The sequence below is a fragment of the Ranitomeya imitator genome, chromosome 3 (assembly GCF_032444005.1).
Source record: "Ranitomeya imitator isolate aRanImi1 chromosome 3, aRanImi1.pri, whole genome shotgun sequence".
NCBI lineage: Eukaryota > Metazoa > Chordata > Amphibia > Anura > Dendrobatidae > Ranitomeya > Ranitomeya imitator.
In genome coordinates, this window is record NC_091284.1 from 4,334,872 (window position 1) to 4,357,555 (window position 22,684).

A 22,684-nucleotide genomic window follows, 5' to 3' on the forward strand; every position below is an offset into this window, starting at 1 on the left:
CTAGGACTGTAGTACAATTTCAATCTCCCTACAATGATCTCAGGAAAAGTATGGCAGCAATAAAAAGGACTGCTGCACACAAAAGTGTGGACAAATAAACAAGAGAACTGTGCAGAATGGAGCAACAGGATTTTTGCTTTTAAAAAAGCAGTTGGTTTGCACAGCGGCGTACACACAGCAATGCAGCTATCAGGGAGCCTTATAAGGCAGCCTAATAAGCTACAGAGCTGATGCACAAAAATATAAACTCCACTGTCCCTGCAAAGAAAAGGTGATGTTGGACAGTGGAAATCGCTAGAGCACAAGCGGTTTGGGGGTTAATCTTCCCTCCCTAACTATATCCCTTCTTCTGATGAAGCTGCAGCAACCTCTCCCTATGCTCAGATCGGCAGAAGTAAGATGGCGGTCTGCGTGCACGCCCCTTTATAGCCCCTGTGACGCCGCAGTAAGCAAGCCAATCACTGTCATGCCCTTCTCTAAGATGGTGGGGACCGAGACCTATGTCATCACGCTGCCCACACTCTGTGTCCACCTTCATTGGCTGAAAAATGGCGCTGAACGCATCATATGAAACGCGAGTTTGGCGCTCAGATCACCGACCTCATGGCCGATCCCACACTAGGATCAGGTCAGGTTTCATGAAACCCGACTTTGCCGAAAGTCGGCGATTTTTGAATTTGTCCGATCCGTTTCGCTCAACCCTACCTGTCATGTTAGGAAAATGAAAGAATCTGACTGATGCAGGAACTGAGTGGACGGTTGGAGAATGGAAATCATCCACATCCCACGTCTTTATTAGGCGACTCTGAGAGATATAACGCACAACATGGAGATCACAGCAGTGAGCAGCATCGTGTCTACCAGAATGAGACCCTACAGATCAGCCCTCTGCTACTCACCTGTCCTGGCCCCAGCGCCAGGCATTGATCTTTCCTTCCCTATGACCAGCTTCTTCTATTCTAGACTGCGACAAGTTATTATGATAACCCAGCATGCACATCTCATGTCATCATCCAAGGACCAGCTCATGCATCTGTGTGTGTCCTGAGTATTCAGGAAGTAGAGCACGTTGCCATGTCATGCTACCTAGCCTGCTCAGCTACCTCCAGGTGATAGTCGTCTTTTCACAGCTGTTCCTGGTGCAGTCCGCATGTCACGTCTATGCATGAGTACATCCGGCGGACGGCACAACATACAGCTCTGGCAAACATTAAGAGACCACCACATCCAATCCCTGTCATGGCCGCCCAATCTCCAGACCTGAACTCCATTGAAAACCTCTGGAATGTAATCAGGAGGAAGATGGATGGTCACAAGCCATCACACAAAGAAGAACGGCTGACATTATTGTACCAGGAGCGGCATAAGGTCACCCAGGAGCCGTGTGAGAGACTGGTGGAAAGCTGCCAAGACACAGGAAAGCCGGGATTAACAGTCATGGTTATTCCACAGAATATTGATTTCTGAACTCTTCCATTAGTATTGTTGTTTCTAAATGATTATGAACTTTTTTTTTGGCATTATTTGAGGTCTGCAAGCAATGCATTTTTTGTTATTTTGACCATTTTTCTTTTTCATAAAAAAAATACAAAATCTATCGCTTGGAACTTTGGAGACATGTTGTGTAAGGGGGACAACAGCACCACGGGTACCTGTGTGCCGGGTCCAGAACTGGAAAGGGTGCATCCTCTGTTCCCTGGGGGAAGCTTTAGCGAGGCAGACCTTCCTCTGTCGCCTGGGGGAAGCTTGAGTGGGGTGTACCTTCGTCCGGACCGAGGGTTAAGGGAAAAGCGCACACAGCAGAGCAGTTTGGCGCCAACCCAGAGCAGCGTGCAGTCAGGCGAGCAGCGCACTCCGCTCCACCACCGCAGTGAAAACCAGCTCTGCCACAGGCCTCATCGCCAGCAGAGGGACAGGTTCACTGAGGGGAGCCAACAGCTCAGAGAGAGACTTGGCGGGAACAGATAGTGATTACTGCGGCCCCGGAGCATCCGTACAGCGCAGGCCCGCAATCCAGTACCGCCACCGCTGACAGAGACTGTGAGGAGAGTTGTGCAGGGTGCCCGTTGGTCACCGCGGAGCGAGGTGTTGCACGTTCCGGGCTAGTGAGCACTGTGCGCGTGCTGCCAGGGAGAGATCGGGCACAGTGGTTGTCGGCGCTTCAGTCTTGGCGGGAACATAGAGAGGAAAGTGCAGCGTGTCCAGTAGCTGACAAGAGATCAAGGTGCCATGTGCTTCATGACTGTGAGTGCCGCAAAGAGAGGACCGAGTGCTGGACAGACCTGTGTAACCCGCCTTACCAGCACATACTTCCCCGCTCACGGCAGACCCTGACTTTGCCAGAGTTTATTTGCCGAGCCACGTTGGGCTCGTGTAGGACTGTGGTCCGCACCCTTGTCAGTCAATGCAGCATATGGACTAGGGGTAGCGGAAGGTACCGGAGACCGACTGCTGCCACCAGAAGACGAGGCATTGATGGAAAAGACACCGCACCAGTCGTTGTCGGCGCTATTGACTTCATAGTCCTAGGAACTACTGACTTTCCAGCTGGATTCATCAGAGCTGCCGCTACTGATCCTTTATTCTCAGAATATCCTTTGCAAATTACACTGTTTAATCCACTGTTTAACCCTGCACCTCCCTGCGAAAAGTTAACCCTCTGTTCAATTAAAACCATTAAAATTTGTTAACCCTTGCTCTGCCTCCTGTCCGTCACTGCATCCTGCTACCTGCTTACAGTTGTCTGAAGTTTATAGAATAAAAGAACAATTTACATTTTACTCAAAAATATTAAGAGAAAAAACAGACAAACTGAACATTGTGCCGTGTGTTGTGAATTCTGTGGCTGAATTCACTCCTGTGGTCACAAGTGGTACTGCAGCTTCTGAGCTTCCTCCCTCAGGTGTTCTGGTGAGCTCGTTAACTGCTTCATTACTTAACTCCGCCTGATGCTGCTATCCTTGCTCCTTGTCAATGTTTCAGTGTTGGATCTGAGCTTCTCCTGATTGTTCCTGTGACCTGCTGCTCTGTATAGCTAAGTGCTTTTTGCTTTTTTGTTGCTTTTTTTTCTGTCCAGCTTGTCTTTTGTTTTGCTGGAAGCTCTGAGACGCAAAGGGTGTACCGCCGTGCCGTTAGTTCGGCACGGTGGGTTTTTTTTGCCCCCTTTGCGTGGTTTTGCTTTAGGGTTTTTTGTAGACTGCAAAGTTCGCTTTACTGTCCTCGCTCTGTCCTAGAATATCGGGCCCCATTTTGCTGAATCTATTTCATCCCTACGTTTTGTCTTTTCATCTTACTCACAGTCATTATATGTGGGGGGCTGCCTTTTCCATTGGGGAATTTCTCTGGGGCAAGTCAGGCCTATTTTTCTATCTTCAGGCTAGCTAGTTTCTTAGGCTGTGCCGAGTTGCATAGGTAGTTGTTAGGCGCAATCCACAGCCGCTTTTAGTTGTGTTTAGGATAGGATCAGGTGTGCAGTCTACAGAGTTTCCACGTCTCAGAGCTCGTTCTTGTATTTTTGGGTATTTGTCTGATCACTGTGTGCGCTCTGATCGCTAAGCACACTGTGTTTCTGGATTGCCTTCATAACACCTGTCATTAGCAAACATAACAGTAACACCTGTCATTAGCAGACATAACAGTACAAGGAGCCAAACTAATGATTCTCAATAGAGGGAAAGAAAAAGTTCTGACATCATTTTTTTTTTTTTTTTTCTGCTCTGTGTTCACTTTTTTTTTTTTCCCTAGACATTTGGGTGATTCTGGACACAGGTGTGGACATGGATATTCAGGGTCTGTGCTCTTCAATGGATAATCTCGTTATAAATTTGCTGGCTTTGTGCCAGGGTCAGGATGATATAGAAGTATATTGTCAGAAATTTTGGAAGTGGTCAGTACTCACTCAGTGGAATGAATCTGCGCTGGCAGCTTTGTTCAGAAAGGGTCTCTCTGAGGCTCTTAAGGATGTCATGGTGGGATTTCATATGCCTGCTGGTTTGAATGAGTCTTTGTCTTTGGCCATTCAGATCGGTCGACGCTTGCGCGAGCGTAAATCTGTGCACCATTTGGCGGTACTGCCTGAGGTTAAACCTGAGCCTATGCAGTGCGATAGGACTATGACTAGAGTTGAACGGCAGGAATACAGACGTCTGAATGGTCTGTGTTTCTACTGTGGTGATTCCACTCATGCTATTTCTGATTGTCCTAAACGCACTAGGCGGTTCGATAGCTCTGCCGTCATTGGTACTGTACAGTCCAAATTCCTTCTGTCCATTACCTTAATGTGCTCTTTGTCATCGTATTCTGTCATGGCGTTTGTGGATTCAGGCGCTGCCCTGAATCTGATGGATTTGGATTATGCTAAACGTTGTGGATTTTTCTTGGAGCCTTTGCGGTGTCCTATTCCGTTGAGAGGAATTGATGCTACACCTTTGGCCAAGAATAAACCTCAGTACTGGGCCCAGCTGACCATGTGCATGGCTCCTGCACATCAGGAAGTTATTCGCTTTCTGGTACTTCATAATCTGCATGATGTGGTCGTGTTGGGGTTGCCATGGCTACAAACCCATAATCCAGTATTAGATTGGAACTCTATGTCGGTGACCAGCTGGGGTTGTCAGGGGGTACATGGTGATGTTCCATTTTTGTCGATTTCGTCATCCACCCCTTCTGAGGTCCCAGAGTTCTTGTCTGATTATCAGGATGTATTTGAAGAGCCCAAGTCTGATGCTCTACCTCCGCATAGGGATTGTGATTGTGCTATCAATTTGATTCCTGGTAGTAAATTCCCTAAAGGTCGATTATTTAATTTATCCGTGCCCGAACACGCCGCTATGCGCAGTTATGTGAAGGAATCCCTGGAGAAAGGACATATTCGCCCATCGTCATCACCACTGGGAGCAGGGTTCTTCTTTGTAGCCAAGAAGGATGGTTCGCTGAGACCGTGTATTGATTACCGCCTTCTTAATAAGATCACTGTTAAGTTTCAGTATCCCTTGCCATTGTTATCTGACTTGTTTGCTCGGATTAAGGGGGCTAGTTGGTTCACTAAGATAGATCTTCGTGGTGCGTATAATCTGGTGAGAATCAGGCAAGGAGATGAATGGAAAACTGCATTCAATACGCCCGAGGGTCATTTTGAGTATCTAGTGATGCCGTTCGGACTTGCCAATGCTCCATCTGTGTTTCAGTCTTTTATGCATGACATCTTCCGTGAGTATCTGGATAAATTCCTGATTGTTTACTTGGATGACATTTTGATCTTCTCAGATGATTGGGAGTCTCATGTGAAGCAGGTCAGAATGGTTTTTCAGGTCCTGCGTGCTAACTCTTTGTTTGTGAAGGGATCAAAGTGTCTCTTCGGTGTGCAGAAAGTTTCATTTTTGGGGTTCATCTTTACCCCTTCTACTATCGAGATGGATCCAGTTAAGGTCCAAGCCATCCAGGATTGGATTCAGCCGACATCTCTGAAAAGTCTGCAAAAGTTCCTGGGCTTTGCTAATTTTTATCGTCGCTTCATCTGTAATTTTTCTAGCATTGCCAAACCATTGACCGATTTGACCAAGAAGGGTGCTGATTTGGTTAATTGGTCTTCTGCTGCTGTGGAAGCTTTTCAGGAGTTGAAGCGTCGTTTTTGTTCTGCCCCTGTGTTGTGTCAGCCAGATGTTTCTCTTCCGTTCCAGGTCGAGGTTGATGCTTCTGAGATTGGAGCAGGGGCGGTTTTGTCACAGAGAGGTTCTGATTGCTCAGTGATGAAACCATGTGCTTTCTTTTCCAGGAAGTTTTCGCCCGCTGAGCGTAATTATGATGTGGGCAATCGAGAGTTGCTGGTCATGAAGTGGGCATTCGAGGAGTGGCGTCATTGGCTTGAAGGAGCTGGGCATCGCGTGGTGGTATTGACTGATCATAAGAACTTGACTTATCTCGAGTCTGCCAAGCGCTTGAATCCTAGACAGGCCCGTTGGTCGTTATTTTTTGCCCGCTTCGACTTTGTGATTTCGTACCTTCCGGGCTCTAAAAATGTGAAGGCGGATGCTCTGTCTAGGAGTTTTGTGCCCGACTCTCCGGGTTTATCTGAGCCAGCGGGTATCCTCAAGGAAGGAGTCATTGTGTCTGCCATCTCCCCTGATTTGCGGCGGGTGCTGCAAAAATTTCAGGCGAATAAACCTGATCGTTGTCCAGCAGAGAAACTGTTCGTCCCTGATAGGTGGACTAATAAACTTATCTCTGAACTTCATTGTTCGGTGTTGGCTGGTCATCCTGGAATCTTTGGTACCAGAGAGTTAGTGGCTAGATCCTTCTGGTGGCCATCTCTGCCACGGGATGTGCGTACTTTTGTGCAGTCCTGTGGGATTTGTGCTAGGGCTAAGCCCTGCTGTTCTCGTGCCAGTGGGTTGCTTTTGCCCTTGCCGGTCCCAAAGAGGCCTTGGACACATATTTCGATGGATTTCATTTCTGACCTTCCCGTTTCTCAAAAGATGTCAGTCATTTGGGTGGTCTGTGATCGCTTTTCTAAAATGGTCCATCTGGTGCCCTTGGCTAAATTGCCTTCCTCCTCTGATTTGGTACCTTTGTTCTTTCAGCATGTGGTTCGGTTGCATGGCATTCCTGAGAATATTGTTTCTGACAGAGGTTCCCAGTTTGTTTCAAGGTTTTGGCGAGCCTTTTGTGGTAGGATGGGCATTGACCTATCCTTTTCCTCGGCTTTCCATCCTCAGACTAATGGCCAGACCGAACGAACCAATCAGACCTTGGAAACATATCTGAGATGTTTTGTTTCTGCAGACCAGGATGATTGGGTGTCCTTTTTGCCGTTGGCTGAGTTCGCCCTTAATAATCGGGCCAGCTCGGCTACCTTGGTTTCTCCATTTTTTTGCAATTCTGGGTTCCATCCTCGTTTCTCTTCAGGACAGGTTGAGTCTTCGGACTGTCCTGGTGTGGATTCTGTGGTGGATAGGTTGCAGCAGATCTGGACTCAGGTAGTGGACAATTTGATCTTGTCCCAGGAGAAAGCTCAACTTTTCGCTAATCGCAGACGCCGTGTGGGTCCCCGACTTCGTGTTGGGGATCTGGTTTGGTTATCTTCTCGTCATATTCCTATGAAGGTTTCCTCTCCTAAATTTAAACCTTGTTTTATTGGTCCGTATAGGATTTCTGAGGTTCTCAATCCTGTGTCTTTTCGTTTGACCCTCCCAGACTCCTTTTCCATACATAATGTATTCCATAGGTCGTTGTTGCGGAGATACGTGGCACCTATGGTTCCATCTGTTGAGCCTCCTGCCCCGGTTTTGGTGGAGGGGGAATTGGAGTATATTGTGGAGAAGATTTTGGATTCTCGTGTTTCTAGACGGAAACTCCAGTATCTGGTTAAATGGAAGGGTTATGCTCAGGAAGATAATTCCTGGGTTTTTGCCTCTGATGTTCATGCTTCCGATCTTGTTCGTGCCTTTCATGCGGCTCATCCTGGTCGGCCTGGGGGCTCTGGTGAGGGTTCGGTGACCCCTCCTCAAGGGGGGGGTACTGTTGTGAATTCTGTGGCTGAATTCACTCCTGTGGTCACAAGTGGTACTGCAGCTTCTGAGCTTCCTCCCTCAGGTGTTCTGGTGAGCTCGTTAACTGCTTCATTACTTAACTCCGCCTGATGCTGCTATCCTTGCTCCTTGTCAATGTTTCAGTGTTGGATCTGAGCTTCTCCTGATTGTTCCTGTGACCTGCTGCTCTGTATAGCTAAGTGCTTTTTGCTTTTTTGTTGCTTTTTTTTCTGTCCAGCTTGTCTTTTGTTTTGCTGGAAGCTCTGAGACGCAAAGGGTGTACCGCCGTGCCGTTAGTTCGGCACGGTGGGTTTTTTTTGCCCCCTTTGCGTGGTTTTGCTTTAGGGTTTTTTGTAGACTGCAAAGTTCGCTTTACTGTCCTCGCTCTGTCCTAGAATATCGGGCCCCACTTTGCTGAATCTATTTCATCCCTACGTTTTGTCTTTTCATCTTACTCTCAGTCATTATATGTGGGGGGCTGCCTTTTCCATTGGGGAATTTCTCTGGGGCAAGTCAAGCCTATTTTCTCTAGTAACCCCCCACGACAGCACACCTGGAGGATGTTACCCCTTTCCTAATAGGGACAGGAAATTGACAAGAGGTTAAATAACCCCTCCCTCATCCTCCCCTCAGTGTTCTTTCCTGTCCCTACTAGGGATGAAGAGGTCATCCCAGGTGCACTGTGCCGGCAGCGGTCACCGGGGGGGAATACAGATAATCTGGCCGGGCAGCTGGGATCAGACTTACGTCCATTCCCTGTCGCTGCTCCCGTCTCCTCCGACTCGGGACTCTTCTCCGCCGCCATTCCGCGCCTGCGGGTAAGGTCTGGGGCGTTCTTCGGCTGGAGGCCTCTCTGAGCTCTCCAGCCCTTCTCCTCCTCCGCACCGCGCGCGCGTGTGTGGGTACTTCCGGTCTGAAGCCGGCGGCCGGATATGACGTCAGACGCCGGCCGGCTTCTCTGAATCAGGAAGTTCCTCGTGCGTTCCAGCCAGGAACGCTAGGAGATAGCATGGAAGACGTCGGCGTTCTCCCCCCACGTACTTCCGGACACCGGAGGAGGAGGTCCTCATCCAGGAGGACAGGTGCTGCGTCCGGTCGCCTATATATTCAGGCCCTGGACAGGAAGACATCGCAGGTAGGACCACTGTGTGGTGAAGACTATGGAGATGTCTGCTTCCTCGCGCTCTGCACCTGCAGAACACAGCACCATCCCGGCCCCAGTGAGTAGTCTGGCCCCGGGTGTCCATTCCCTGATGTGGGTTGTAGTCTTATGATTCCTTCTCCCCTTTCTTTTTAGGGGGACAAGGAACCCACATCAGGAAGCAAAACAAAAACTACCCGCAAATGCGCAGTTTGTATGAAGAAGCTGTCCTCTTCATACAAGAAATCATTGTGCAAGGAATGCACAGACAAAATTATCAGCGAGGAACGGCCATCCCTGATAGAGGAGATTAAAACCTTAATCCAGCAGGAGATTAAAACATCTCTGGCCACTCTTTCCCAGCCTACACCATCTCCTAGTGCCCCTCCTGAGGCTAAGAAAAGGAAACTTAATCCACAGGAGGAAGAGCAGGAGGACTCTCAGGGAGAGACGTCGGACGAACCCCCAGAGGAGGGTGAATTATCCCTGGACTCTGAAACTGTCCAGCAAGAGAGATACTACTTCTCTTCATCGGATATAGAAGAACTCCTTACGGCTGTAAGGAAAACTATGGAGGTTGAGGAAGAGAAGACGGCCCAGTCAGTGCAAGAAGAGATGTTTGGAGGACTTCGTTCTAGGAAGCGTCAGGTGTTTCCTATTCACCAAAACATCCGAGATTTAGTTCTGGACGAGTGGGAATCCCCAGAAAAGAAGCTGACTACTCCAGCGGAAATTAAAGACAGATTTCCTGTGGATGCCGAGACAGACGTCATGCTGGTCAGAAGTCCCAAAAGTGGACGTCCAGATTGCCAGAGTAGCCAAAAAGACCACGCTACCATTCGAGGATGCCTCCCAACTGAGAGACCCTCTGGAACGTAAGATGGACGGACTACTAAGGAAGTCGTGGGAAACGTCAGCATCTTTACTGAACATCAATTCAGTATCCACTTGCGTGGCTAGATCGATGCATCGCTGGCTGGGGCAGCTAGAGGAGCACTTGTCCTCAGGTACTCCGAGAGAAGATATTCTGGCCTCCTTGCCTATCTTCCAGAAAGCAACAGGCTTTTTAGCAGATGCTTCTGCAGAATCCGTGAGAGTGACGGCGAGATCTTCCGCACTGTCAAACTCGGTAAGGCGTGCACTCTGGCTAAGATCCTGGTCTGGGGATATGACTTCCAAGATGAGGCTGTGTTCTATTCCTTTTAAAGGAAAGTATATGTTTGGACCAGCCTTGGATGACCTTTTGGAGAAGGCTTCAGACAAGAAAAAGACCTTACCAGAACCTAGAAACCCTAGAAAAAGACCCTTCCGCGCTCAGCAGGAGCCTACTCCTCAATACAGAGGAAAGGGTAAAACAGGTCGCTGGAGCTATCCGAAAGGAGGGAAAGACAGGAATCTTTTTCTTTCACAACCCCAAAACCAGAGAAAGCAATGACGCCGTCATAGTGGGGGGTCGGATTTCGAACTTCCTCCCAGTCTGGCAAGAGATCAGTGTGGATCAGTGGACGTTAAGATTGGTCAAAGAGGGGATGAAAATAGAGTTTATATCATATCCCCAAAAAAGAATGAAAACTACAACGTTATCAACACCAAAGCTACAGTCCACCCTGATAACTGGGATAGAAGATCGCTTAGTCAACAATGTGATCTCCACAGTCCCAAAAGACGAAAGAAACAAGGGCCATTATTCCAGCCTATTTCTGATAAGGAAACCAAACGGAACCCATCGGATGATAATCAATCTGAAACCGCTGAATCAATATGTAACCTACAGAAGATTCAGAATGGAGTCCGTCAGATCGACAGTACCCTTAATAGGGCAAGACTTCGTCATGGCAACCATCGACTTACAGGACGCATATTATCACGTCCCAGTCCATCCAACCTATCGGAAATTTCTAAGGTTTGCAGTCACCAGAGGAGAAGTTATAGACCACTTCCAGTTCAATGTCCTCCCATTCGGACTATCATCAGCTCCAAGGATCTTTACAAAGGTCATGTCCGAGGTGATGGCGTACATCAGAAGTCGACGGATATGCATAATCCCATACCTCGACGACCTCTTGGTAGTGGCTCCCACGGTTCCAATTCTACAGGAACATCTTCAAACAACAGTCCAGATCCTGTCATCCCTGGGTTGGGTGATAAACCCCAAAAAATCGGATATGGTTCCGTCCACAACGAAGATCTTTTTAGGGGTCTTATTAGACTCCCACAGACAAACATCTTTCTTGCCCGAACAAAAACGGTCCCTGCTTACATCAAGGATAAGAACATTGCGGGACAAGAAGAGAGTATCTCTAAGATGGGCCATGTCGGTCCTAGGTACTATGACATCTTGCATCCAGATGGTAGCATGGGCTCAAGCCCACACCAGGATACTTCAGACTCATATTCTGTCAAGCTGGGACGGATCCCCAGGTTCTCTAGACAAAAAGATCCGAATACCACCGCATGTAAAGTCCTCATTAACATGGTGGCTACAAAAAGAGAACTTAATGAGAGGAGTTCCCTGGTTGCAGGTCCCAGCAGTGACCATAACAGTAGATGCCAGTGGAAAAGGTTGGGGAGCTACGGTAGACCAGCACATATTCCAGGGATTCTGGTCAGCCGAAATAGCACAACAATCCTCGAATTTCAAAGAGCTAAAAGCAGTAGAAGAAGTTCTCAAAGCGGCGGTAACTCTTGTACAAAATTCCCACTTAAAAATATACTCAGACAACATGACAACAGTTGCCCACCTTCGCCACCAGGGAAGTACAAGACACGAAGATCTAAAAAGAATATCAGCAAGAATATTTTCGTGGGCCGAAGAACATGTTCTCTCCATATCCGCCCTACACATAAAAGGGGAGATAAACGTACAAGCCGACTTCCTGAGCAGAACAGAGGTCCATCCAGGAGAATGGAGCCTAAACCCAGAAGTCTTTCAGATACTAGTCAAAAGATGGGGACAGCCAGAAGTGGACTTGTTCGCGAACAGTCAGAACACAAAGGTAGACCAGTTCTTCTCGCTAGATCCGATGAATCCGGGGTTAGCTGTGGACGCATTGGTCCAGCCATGGACATTCTCGCTAGCATACGCGTTCCCGCCATTGCCGATCCTACCAAAAGTCCTGCAGAAAATAAGGGCAGAAAAACTCAAGGTGATCCTAGTGGCTCCACTTTGGCCCAAAAGAGGTTGGTTTGGGGCCCTCATCAGTCTAAAGATAGATGGGCCAATAGCACTTCCACCGGTCAAAGACCTTCTCTACCAGGGGCCAATACTGCATCCAGATCCCGAGAGGCTACACCTAAATGCCTGGCTTCTGAATTCTCAATTCTGAGAACTAGAGGACTATCAAAGAGAGTAATTGAAACATTACAAAAAAGTCGCAAAACGGTAACTAATTCTATTTACCAAAAGATCTGGAAGACGTTCATCTCGTGGTGTGCTCCTGAGCAACCTAACCCAGATAAACCAAACCTAGCCAAGATCCTGGATTTTCTACAAGATGGGCTGGAGAAGGGTCTCAGACCCAGCACCCTCAAGGTACAAGTGGCAGCCTTGAGCTCTTATTTGACCAGTCTTTAGCCAACCATAGATGGGTAAGAAGATTCATGACGGCGGCATCCCGCATATCTCCAAGACCCATAAATATAGTTCCATCCTGGGACCTGAATATAGTCCTGAAAGGACTTACACTGCCACCATTTGAACCCTTATCTTCCATAACCATGGATAAACTCGCTTGGAAAACCACCTTCCTGGTAGCTATAACAACAGCCAGAAGAGTGGGTGAACTACAAGCCCTGTCAATCAACGAGCCCTACATGAAGATTCTTCAGGACAGGCTTATCCTACGATTAGACCCATCCTTTCTCCCAAAGGTCGTCTCCGATTTCCACAAATCGCAGGAGATAATTCTTCCATCATTCTATCAAGAACCAAAGAATGAGGAAGAGGAACATTTCCATACTTTGGATGTTCGAAGAATGGTACTCTATTATCTTCATGCATCAGAAAAGATTAGAAAAGATCAAAATCTGTTTATTCATCTTCTCGGCCAGAATAAGGGGAAGAAGACTTCCAGATCCACAATTGCAAATTGGATCAAAAGAGCAATCCTGGAGGCTTATCAAATTCAAGGCCTTCCACCACCAGGAAAGCTTACAGCCCATTCTACTAGAGCAACAGCTGTCTCCTGGGCCGAGAAAGCCAGTGCTTCCATCGAGCAAATATGCAGAGCGGCTACATGGTCCTCGGTCCATACGTTCTCCAAACATTACAGGCTTGACCTGATGTCAAAAGAAGACTTAGCCTTCGGAGAAAAAGTCCTTAGTGCTGTAGTCCCTCCCTAAAATTACTCTTGGGTACTGCTCCAGGTGTGCTGTCGTGGGGGGTTACTAGAGAAAATAGAATTATTCTTACCGTTAATTCGGTTTCTAGTAACCCACCACGACAGCAGGAGTAATCCCTCCCTTTGCTTAATATACGTTCTGAAAAGAATAAATATAATTTCAAGCATTCATTCTCCTGTGGTCCTTTATAATAACACTGAGGGGAGGATGAGGGAGGGGTTATTTAACCTCTTGTCAATTTCCTGTCCCTATTAGGAAAGGGGTAACATCCTCCAGGTGTGCTGTCGTGGTGGGTTACTAGAAACCGAATTAACGGTAAGAATAATTCTATTTTTCTATCTTCAGGCTAGCTAGTTTCTTAGGCTGTGCCGAGTTGCCTAGGTAGTTGTTAGGCGCAATCCACAGCCGCTTTTAGTTGTGTTTAGGATAGGATCAGGTGTGCAGTCTACAGAGTTTCCACGTCTCAGAGCTCGTTCTTGTATTTTTGGGTGTTTGTCAGATCACTGTGTGCGCTCTGATCGCTAAGCACACTGTGTTTCTGGATTGCCTTCATAACACCTGTCATTAGCAAACATAACAGTAACACCTGTCATTAGCAGACATAACAGCCGTGGTCTCTTCATTTTTGCCAGGGCTGCATAGATCAACCTTGACCAAACAAAGAAGCACTTGCCCTCCATTACACTGGGGTCTATTCATGTTTCTGCATTTAGTATAGATGGGTTATATATATATATTTCACTGTCCATTACCAAGGGTGCTGCACTTTTCTAGCTATTTTTTCAGGGCTTATACCATGTGCTATAATCTGTTTGTTATCAGTTGGCTACATTTGCTTGTCATACTTGTATTGAATTTTATCTAGATATTTTCAGAATAAAGATTTTAAAAAATGTATTTCCTACTGTATATGCCATCTTGTTGTGAGACTAATCATCCCGGGGTTTGTAATTGATATTTTGAATGTTTATGTATGTATCTACCTTCTTGACATATTGTGCCTATTAATCTATAACTATGGTGACCTGATCCATCTCTCAAGCTGAATCCATTAAACCCATCATTGAAGCAGGACTTTTACAGGAAGTGGGGGTGGGTCTTTGACTACCTATGGGAGGTGGAGGCGGTTTTGACAACTATGAGAGACAATTACCTTTCACAACTGGTTCAGGACCCAACAAGAAGGGGGCACTGCTAGACCTAATATTAACCAACAGGCCAGACCGCATATCAAATATAAGGGTTGGGGGTCACTTGGGAAATAGCGATCACAAAATAATAAGTTTTCATGTATCCTTTAAAAAGATGTGTAGTAGAGGGGTTACAAGGACACTAAACTTCAGGAGGGCAAATTTCCAACGGATGAGAGAGGATCTTGGTGCAATTAACTGGGACGATATCCTGAGACACAAAAATACACAAAGAAAATGGGAGACGTTTATTAGCATCCTGGATAGGACCTGTGCACAGTATATACCGTATGGGAATAAACATACTAGAAATAGGAGGAAACCAATATGGCTAAATAGAGCTGTAAGGGGCGCAATAAGTGACAAAAAGAAAGCATTTAGAGAATTAAAGGAAGTAGGTAGTGAGGAGGCATTAAATAAATACAGAAAATTAAATAAATTCTGTAAAAAGCAAATCAAGGCAGCAAAGATTGAGACAGAGAGACTCATTGCCAGAGAGAGTAAAAATAATCCCAAAATATTCTTTAACTACATAAATAGTAAGAAACTAAAAAATGATAGTGTTGGCCCCCTTAAAAATAGTCTGGGTGAGATGGTGGATGAGGATGAGGAAAAAGCCAATATGCTAAATGACTTTTTTTCATCAGTATTTACACAAGAAAATCCCATGGCGACAAAATGACTAATGATAAAAATTCCCAATTAAATGTCACCTGCTTAACCCAGCAGGAAGTGCGGCGGCGTCTAAAAATCACTAAAATTGACAAATCTCCGGGCCCGGATGGGATACACCCTCGAGTACTGCAGGAATTAAGTACAGTCATTGATAGACCATTATTTTTAATCTTTAAAGACTCCATAATAACAGGTTCTGTGCCACAGGACTGGCGTATAGCAAATGTGGTGCCAATATTCAAAAAGGGAACAAAAACTGAACTCGGAAATTATTGGCCAGTAAGCTTCACCTCTACTGTGGGTAAAATCCTGGAGGGAATTCTAAGGGACGCTATACTGGAGTATCTGAAGAGGAAGAACCTCATGACCCAGTATCAGCACGGGTTTACTAGGGACCGTTCATGTCAGACTAATCTGATCAGCTTCTATGAAGAGGTAAGTTCCGGATTGGACCAAGGGAACCCAGTGGACGTAGTGTACATGGACTTTTCAAAAGCTTTTGACACGGTGCCACACAAAAGGTTGATTCATAATATGAGAATAATGGGGATAGGGGAAAATATGTGCAAGTGGGTTGAGAGCTGGCTCAGGGATAGGAAACAAAGGGTGGTTATTAATGGAGCACACTCGGACTGGGTAGCGGTTAGCAGTGGGGTACCACAGGGGTCAGTATTGGGCCCTCTTCTTTTTAACATATTTATTAATGACCTTGTAGGGGGCATTCAGAGTAGAATTTCAATATTTGCAGATGACACTAAACTCTGCAGGGTAATCAATACAGAAGAGGACAATTTTATATTACAGGATGATTTATGTAAACTAGAAGCTTGGGCTGATAAATGGCAAATGAGCTTTAATGGGGATAAATGTAAGGTCATGCACTTGGGTAGAAGTAATAAGATGTATAATTATGTGCTTAATTCTAAAACTCTGGGCATAACCGTCAATGAAAAAGACCTGGGTGTATGGGTGGATGACAAACTCATATTCAGGGGCCAGTGTCAGGCAGCTGCTACAAAGGCAAATAAAATAATGGGATGCATTAAAAGAGGCATAGATGCTCATGAGGAGAATATAATTTTACCTCCATACAAGACACTAGTGCGACCACACTTAGAATACTGTGCACAGTTCTGGTCTCCGGTGTATAAGAAAGACATAGCTGAACTGGAGCGGGTGCAGAGAAGAGCGACCAAGGTTATTAGAGGACTGGGGGGTCTGCAATACCAAGATAGGTTATTACACTTGGGGCTATTTAGTTTGGAAAAACGAAGACTAAGGGGTGATCTTATTTTAATGTATAAATATATGAGGGGACAGTACAAAGACCTTTCTGATGATCTTTTTAATCATAGACCTGAGACAGGGACAAGGGGGCATCCTCTGCGGTTTGAGGAAAAAAGGTTTAAGCATAATAACAGACGCGGATTCTTTACTGTAAGAGCAGTGAGACTATGGAACTCTCTGCCGTATGATGTTGTAATGAGGGATTCATTACTTACATTTAAGAGGGGACTGGATACCTTTCTGGAAAAGTATAATGTTACAGGGTATATACACTAGATTCCTTGATAGGGCGTTGATCCAGGGAACTAGTCTGATTGCCGTATGTGGAGTCGGGAAGGAATTTTTTTCCCCAATGTGGAGCTTACTCTTTGCCACATGGGTTTTTTTTGCCTTCCTCTGGATCAGCATGTTAGGGCATGTTAGGTTAGGCTATGGGTTGAACTAGATGGACATATAGTCTTCCTTCAACCTTAATAACTATGTAACTATGTAACTATGTACCTATGGGAGGTGGAGGCGCGTCTTTGACTCTAAAGGAGGTGGGTCTTTGACTACCTATGGGAGGTGGAGGCGTGTCTTTGACTCTCTAAAGGAGGTGGGTCTTTGACTACCTATGGGAGGTGGAGGCGTGTCTTTGACTCTCTAAAGGAGGTGAGTCTTTGACTACCTATGGGAGTTGGAGGCGTGTCTTTGACTCTCTAAAGGAGGTGGGTCTTTGACTACCTATGGGAGGTGGAGGCGTGTCTTTGACTACCTATGGGAGGTGGAGGCGTGTCTTTGACTCTAAAGGAGGTGGGTCTTTGACTACCTATGGGAGGTGGAGGCGTGTCTTTGACTCTCTAAAGGAGGTGAGTCTTTGACTACCTATGGGAGTTGGAGGCGTGTCTTTGACTCTCTAAAGGAGGTGGGTCTTTGACTACCTATGGGAGGTGGAGGCGTGTCTTTGACTCTCTAAAGGAGGTGGGTCTTTGACTACCTATGGGAGGTGGAGGTGGGTCATTGACTCTCTTTGGTAGGTGGGGGTGGGTTTTTGACTATCTATGGAAGGTGGGGGCTGGTGTTTGACTCTCTATGGGAGGAGGAGCAAGTAGTTGTTTTCCTAACATTTCCTGGACATATTATACTAGTAGGTGCACTAAAACCAGCAAGGGTAGAAAAGCTAGCCAAAATCAGGACAAGGACATGGACCATGCCCATCAACAGGTATTTCATGAAGGATTCCTGATGGACCCCTCTGATTTGGAATTGATGGCTTATCATTATCCTAAAACCAGGAAACCAACTTGACAACCCCCAAGTACACATCCTCCCCTCACCGTCCTCCATTTCCTTGCACACAGATTCTGCTGCTCCAGGGTCCTTCACCTACCCATGTCTCAAACATGTCTTGAGGACGAAGCTTCCTCAAGGTGGCCCTAGGACAACATAAGAAATGATTAAATGTTTTTCAGGTACAATGTAGGTTGGATGACCATGGGACAGTTGTGATGGCTGTTGGATAGAGATGATATGATCGTGGGATGGATTTGTAATCACCCTGGGATGTATCTGTGACGAAAGTAGGATGGATCTGTGATGAGCATAGGATGGATCTGTGGTGACTGTAGAATGGATCTGTGATGACCATGTTATGGATATGTAATGACAGAGGGAGGATCTGTGATGAGCTTGGGATGGATATGTGATGACCGTAGGATGGATCTATGATGACTGTGGGATGGATGTGTGATGAGCATGGGATGGATCTGTAATAACTGTGGGACGAATCAGTGATGACTGTGAAATTGATCTGTGATGACCGTGGGATGGAGATGGGATTACCCAGGGATGGATCTGTGTTGAGCATGGGATGGATATGTGATGACCGTGGAATGGATCTGTAATGACCAAGTGTCACGGATCCCACCGTGCTATGTCAACTATGTCACGAACCGGGGTTGCTTGGTTGCCCCCGATTCTTTTCTGAAGGGGATTTATCTATATCCCACTTCCCAGTTCCGGTTTGAAACTTGCAGCTCTCTGGCGCCCTACTTACCCTCAGGTCAGTCAGGGTACTGCACATAGGGTAATTAGTTGCCAGAAAGGCTGCCTGCTATGTACTGGCTATTGGGCATGTTGCAGCGAGGGCGATATAACTACTCCCACTCAGGCGGGAACAATTACAGGTCATTCAGATCATTTCATATCATCATGGCTGGCCGTGGGTTTTGTAGGATGCACACATCAAGATGCATATCACATCTGTACGCAGCTAGACCCCGGACACAAAGACACTGCAAGACTGCTGTCTCACTAAGGAATTCCTAACCCAAAACTCAGGCACTCCCCTTGCGACATCACTTAGGGGCTGAAACCTCCCCTTTTCTTAGAATATGAATCTATTTTTACCCGTATCTCGCTGTATGAATCTCGTATATGAACTACACCAGGTTCTCAAGGTGCACTACGTCGGGGCAATTCATTTAAGTGTAAGAACGGGGCAATTACATAAACTGCTTAAGGAGAAATCCGCGCTTTGTCCTCGTTGCGTTTAGCTGCTAGCGCATTCGGTGAATGATAGATCTATCGATGGACATCCGGAATATATAATTCTTATATCTCAAGCCCAGATCGGTTCCAAAATATGTCACTTTTATGGAGCAAAGAGTCTCATGGTGGCTACACCAGTTTCAACTAGTACTATGTGGTATGGGGTATGAGTAGTTTTAGGAAGACTGCTCTGCCTGCCGCACAGAACCATAAAAATTCTTCAGGGAGGGGTTTAGGATTCACACACACACACACACAAGCAGCAGGCAGAGAGAAGAGGGTGAGTCGGAATGGCCCGCAGCGTGTGTCTTGTACAGTTAGGTAGATACTTAAACATGGCATATTCACATTATCATGACACCAAGGGATGGATCTGTGATGAGCATGGGATGGATATTTGATGACTGTGGGATGCAATTGTGATGACCATGGGATGGATCTGTGATGAATGTGTGGTAGACCATTCCTGTCAGGATATTCACCTTTTGTGCTTGTTGATAAAGTCCACCAGCTCATCCTCAGTATACGGTTTATCAGGGACAGTGACTGGTTCTTCCATAAATGGCTCATAGAAGTCCACCTCGTTCATGTTCAGGGTCAGGGACCTTGCCACCTAATGAAATATTTTTCCATATGAAGTTCTGGCTTCTTTGAGCACCCCATGTCTTCCATACCTCTCCCTATTTATACTACAGTACATTCAGCATCGGACTGGAGTACCTTGGGCCCACCAGAGAAAATCATTCTTCGGGCTACATAGAAATAGATACAAGACCACCAATTGTGCAGTAAAAAGCGCTAATATCAGGGTATAATATAAGGTAGTTCACATCTTAATTATGTAGCAAGGGTTGGGGAAGCCCTCATAGAATATAATGTAGCCTCCTCGTAAAATATAATGCAGTCCCCTCTCAGACTATAATGCAGCACCCCACAAAATATAATGCAACCCCCTCAGGTCTAATGCAGTCCCCACCATAGAATATAATGTAGTCCCCCTCATACAGTATAATGCAGCCCACCACAGAATATAATGTAGTCCCCTTAGAGAATGCATCCCCACCACAGAATATAATGCAGCCCCCCATAAAGTATACTGTAGCCCCCTCATATAGTATGATGCAGCCCCCCATAATATAATGTAGTACCCTGAGAATAATGCAGTTCCCCCACAGAATATAATGTAGCTCCCTCATAAAGTATAATGCAGCCCCTCTCCACCCCCATCATTGTCCTCATTACCACCTCCATCATTGCCTTCTCCCCCTCCACCCCTATCATTCTCCCCCACCACCTCCATCACTGCCCATTCCACCACCTGCATCACTGCCTCCTCCCCACCATCATTGTCCATTTCATCACATCCTTCATCACCTCCATCATTACCTCCCCCACCAACATTGCCCATTTCATCATCTCCATCATTGCCTCCCACCACCACCATTGCCCATCATCTCCATCATTGCCTCCCCACCACCATTGCCCATCACCTCCATCATTGCCTCCCCCACCACCATCATTGCCCATCACCTCCATCATTGTCTCCCCCACCACCATCATTGCCCATCACCTCCATCATTGTCTCCCCCACCACTATTATTGCCCATCACCTCCATCATTGTCTCCCCCCACCAATATCATTGTCCTTCACCACCACACACACACACACCTCACCGCAGCAGCAGCTCATCACACACAAACACACAGGCACAGACACACTCACATACACACACACACACTCACTCTCACACACACACAGGCACGCACACACACACGCAGGCACACAGCACAGCTCACCTCCCCACACCAGCAGCTCATCTCGGCAGCCTCTTCCTCGCTGGAAGCTTTCTGACTGAGACAGCAGCAAGCTGGATGATGACGTCATCGAGCTGGGCTGTCTCAGACAGGAAGCAGGATGCCGGGAGGTGAGCTGCTCTGTGTGAGTCTGTGTGCCTGCGTGTGTGTATGTGGTGCTGTGTGTGTGTGTGTGTGTGTGTGTTGTGTGCGGTGCTTTGTGTGTGTGTGTGGTGTTGGGGCTTTACATGCGGGCAGTGTTAGCTGCATCCTGCGGCTAACGCTGCCCACTATTAAAGACAAATGGTATCCACGCCCACAGGGGCGTGGGGAAGTGTGAATATTCATTTTGGTTTAGCAGCGGGGACAGGATCCTGTCTCCAGCTGCTGCTACTCGCACAGGGCGGGCCCCCTTGACTCAGGGGCCCCATAGCCACTGGCTGGGGTCCCCTGGAGCAGTGGGGGCCCTAGGCAGTTGCTGGCCAGTATGACAGCAGGTGTCAGTGCCTGGGCCCACCGGAGAATCCTCCGGTTATCCGGTGGGCCAGTCCGAGCCTGAGTACATTGAGGCCTGGAATTTTGATATGTCCTATGGAGTGAATCTTGATGAATTACCATGACCTCTTCATTTCACCCCAATTACACTGTGAGTCCTGGCAGCTAGATGTGTCCCTAAAGAGAAGTCATCACCACAAAATGATCTATTCATTAACTCAGATTTTATGCTACAAGTATTTTAATTTTAAATTTTCACAGGTTTTTTTCTACATTTCATAATCTTTATTAACAAAAAATATAGTTATTTTGTAAATTTCACATTGAAGACAGGGGGGTTTTAGACGTGTCTCTCACACATGTCCCTAGCTGATCTGGAGGAACCTCCTCATTTTACCCCATTTACACTGAGGCCTGCGGTCTATATGTGTCCCTCACACATGTCCACAGCTCATCTGCAGGAACCTCCTTATCTCACCGCATTTATACTGAGACCTCGGGTCCCTCACTCATGTCCGTAGCTGTTCTGCAGGAACCTCCTAATCTCACCCCATTTACATTGAGGCCTGTGGTTTAGACGTGTCCGTCCCACATGTCCGTAGCTGATCTGGATGAACCTCCTCATCTCACCCCACTTACATTGAGGCCTGCGGGCCTACGCCCAACACTCCATCTTACCGACTTGTCGAATGTTGCAAAGAATTTAATGTATGGATGGAAATTCTCTGCTGCCTCCTCAAATGCCTTGTAATCTGCAGAGGTAAAATGGATATATCAGGAATATGTAATTGTGTATGAAGGCAAGTGAGCAAATTTCTGCCCCAGTGTAATCTAGGAGTGGCACACTCATGGACTAGGTGACGGCAGGTTGTTCAAGCCATGGTCCTAGGTCAATCACCCCTCCTCAACATCCCACATAACAGCCTCTGCCACCACATTTCGACTCACAGAATTCCCTGGCTCCCTCTCCTTTTATACTCACGTTCTGAGTTTTCATTCTTGAAGAAGCCGATGACTCTGATCTCTTCTTCCATCCTATCAAGTGCCTTTAGCTCTGCCTTGTCATTAATTATCTCTACGGGGTCTTCAATTAACTATGGGAGAACAGACGATGGCAACATCTTTTCATCTACAATGAGGAAGCAGTTCACTTAATTAGGTACTCACATCTAAGAGGAAATCCACTAATACGTCAGCAGACAGCTCTCCATCAAACTCAATAACATTGTCCTCCTTGTAGACATACAGGCTCTCCTCTTCAGTGCACCCTGTAGATATAGGAATGAAACCAGAGGAAGGATGGAGGATGTGCAAACACAGAAGAAAATGAGACCATACAACTGGCAGTCAATCACTCCAAGAAAGCGTGAGGATACACAGTCAACATCACACAGAGGAGACGTGAAGGTTCATAGTCTCTATGGAGACATTAGAGTCAGTGGGTTCACTCGTTTGTTGGCTCAGCTGTCTTTAGAAAGACAGCATGGGCCAGGGTTCATCCCACTGAATGCCAGCACTACATTGCCGTGGGCAGAATACTACTTAAACAACACAGGATAAGGGTAAAACAGTGTGGCAATACTTTATTGAACCACCAACAGACTATAACATATAGTACAGTCCCAGAAAGTATACAAGATGGTGAAAATGACAGAGTCTCAACCTACCGCTTGCTTGACGGGATTAGAGCAGCTGCAACTTCAGGG

At 46.6% G+C, this 22,684-nt stretch overlaps 1 protein-coding gene across 1 annotated transcript in view; it reads right to left on the bottom strand.

Annotated features, from left to right (window-relative positions):
- CASQ2 (calsequestrin 2) overlaps window positions 1–22,684 on the bottom strand; it is a 94,796-nt gene that overhangs the window by 28,756 nt on the left and 43,356 nt on the right. The window contains exons 3-7 of the mRNA XM_069760402.1: window positions 22,146–22,246; window positions 21,961–22,072; window positions 21,657–21,730; window positions 19,172–19,302; window positions 17,530–17,575 (exon numbers count right to left, since the gene is read on the bottom strand). Of these exons, the coding sequence (XP_069616503.1) occupies window positions 17,530–17,575; window positions 19,172–19,302; window positions 21,657–21,730; window positions 21,961–22,072; window positions 22,146–22,246 (464 nt within the window). The remainder of the gene's footprint in view (window positions 1–17,529; window positions 17,576–19,171; window positions 19,303–21,656; window positions 21,731–21,960; window positions 22,073–22,145; window positions 22,247–22,684) is intronic.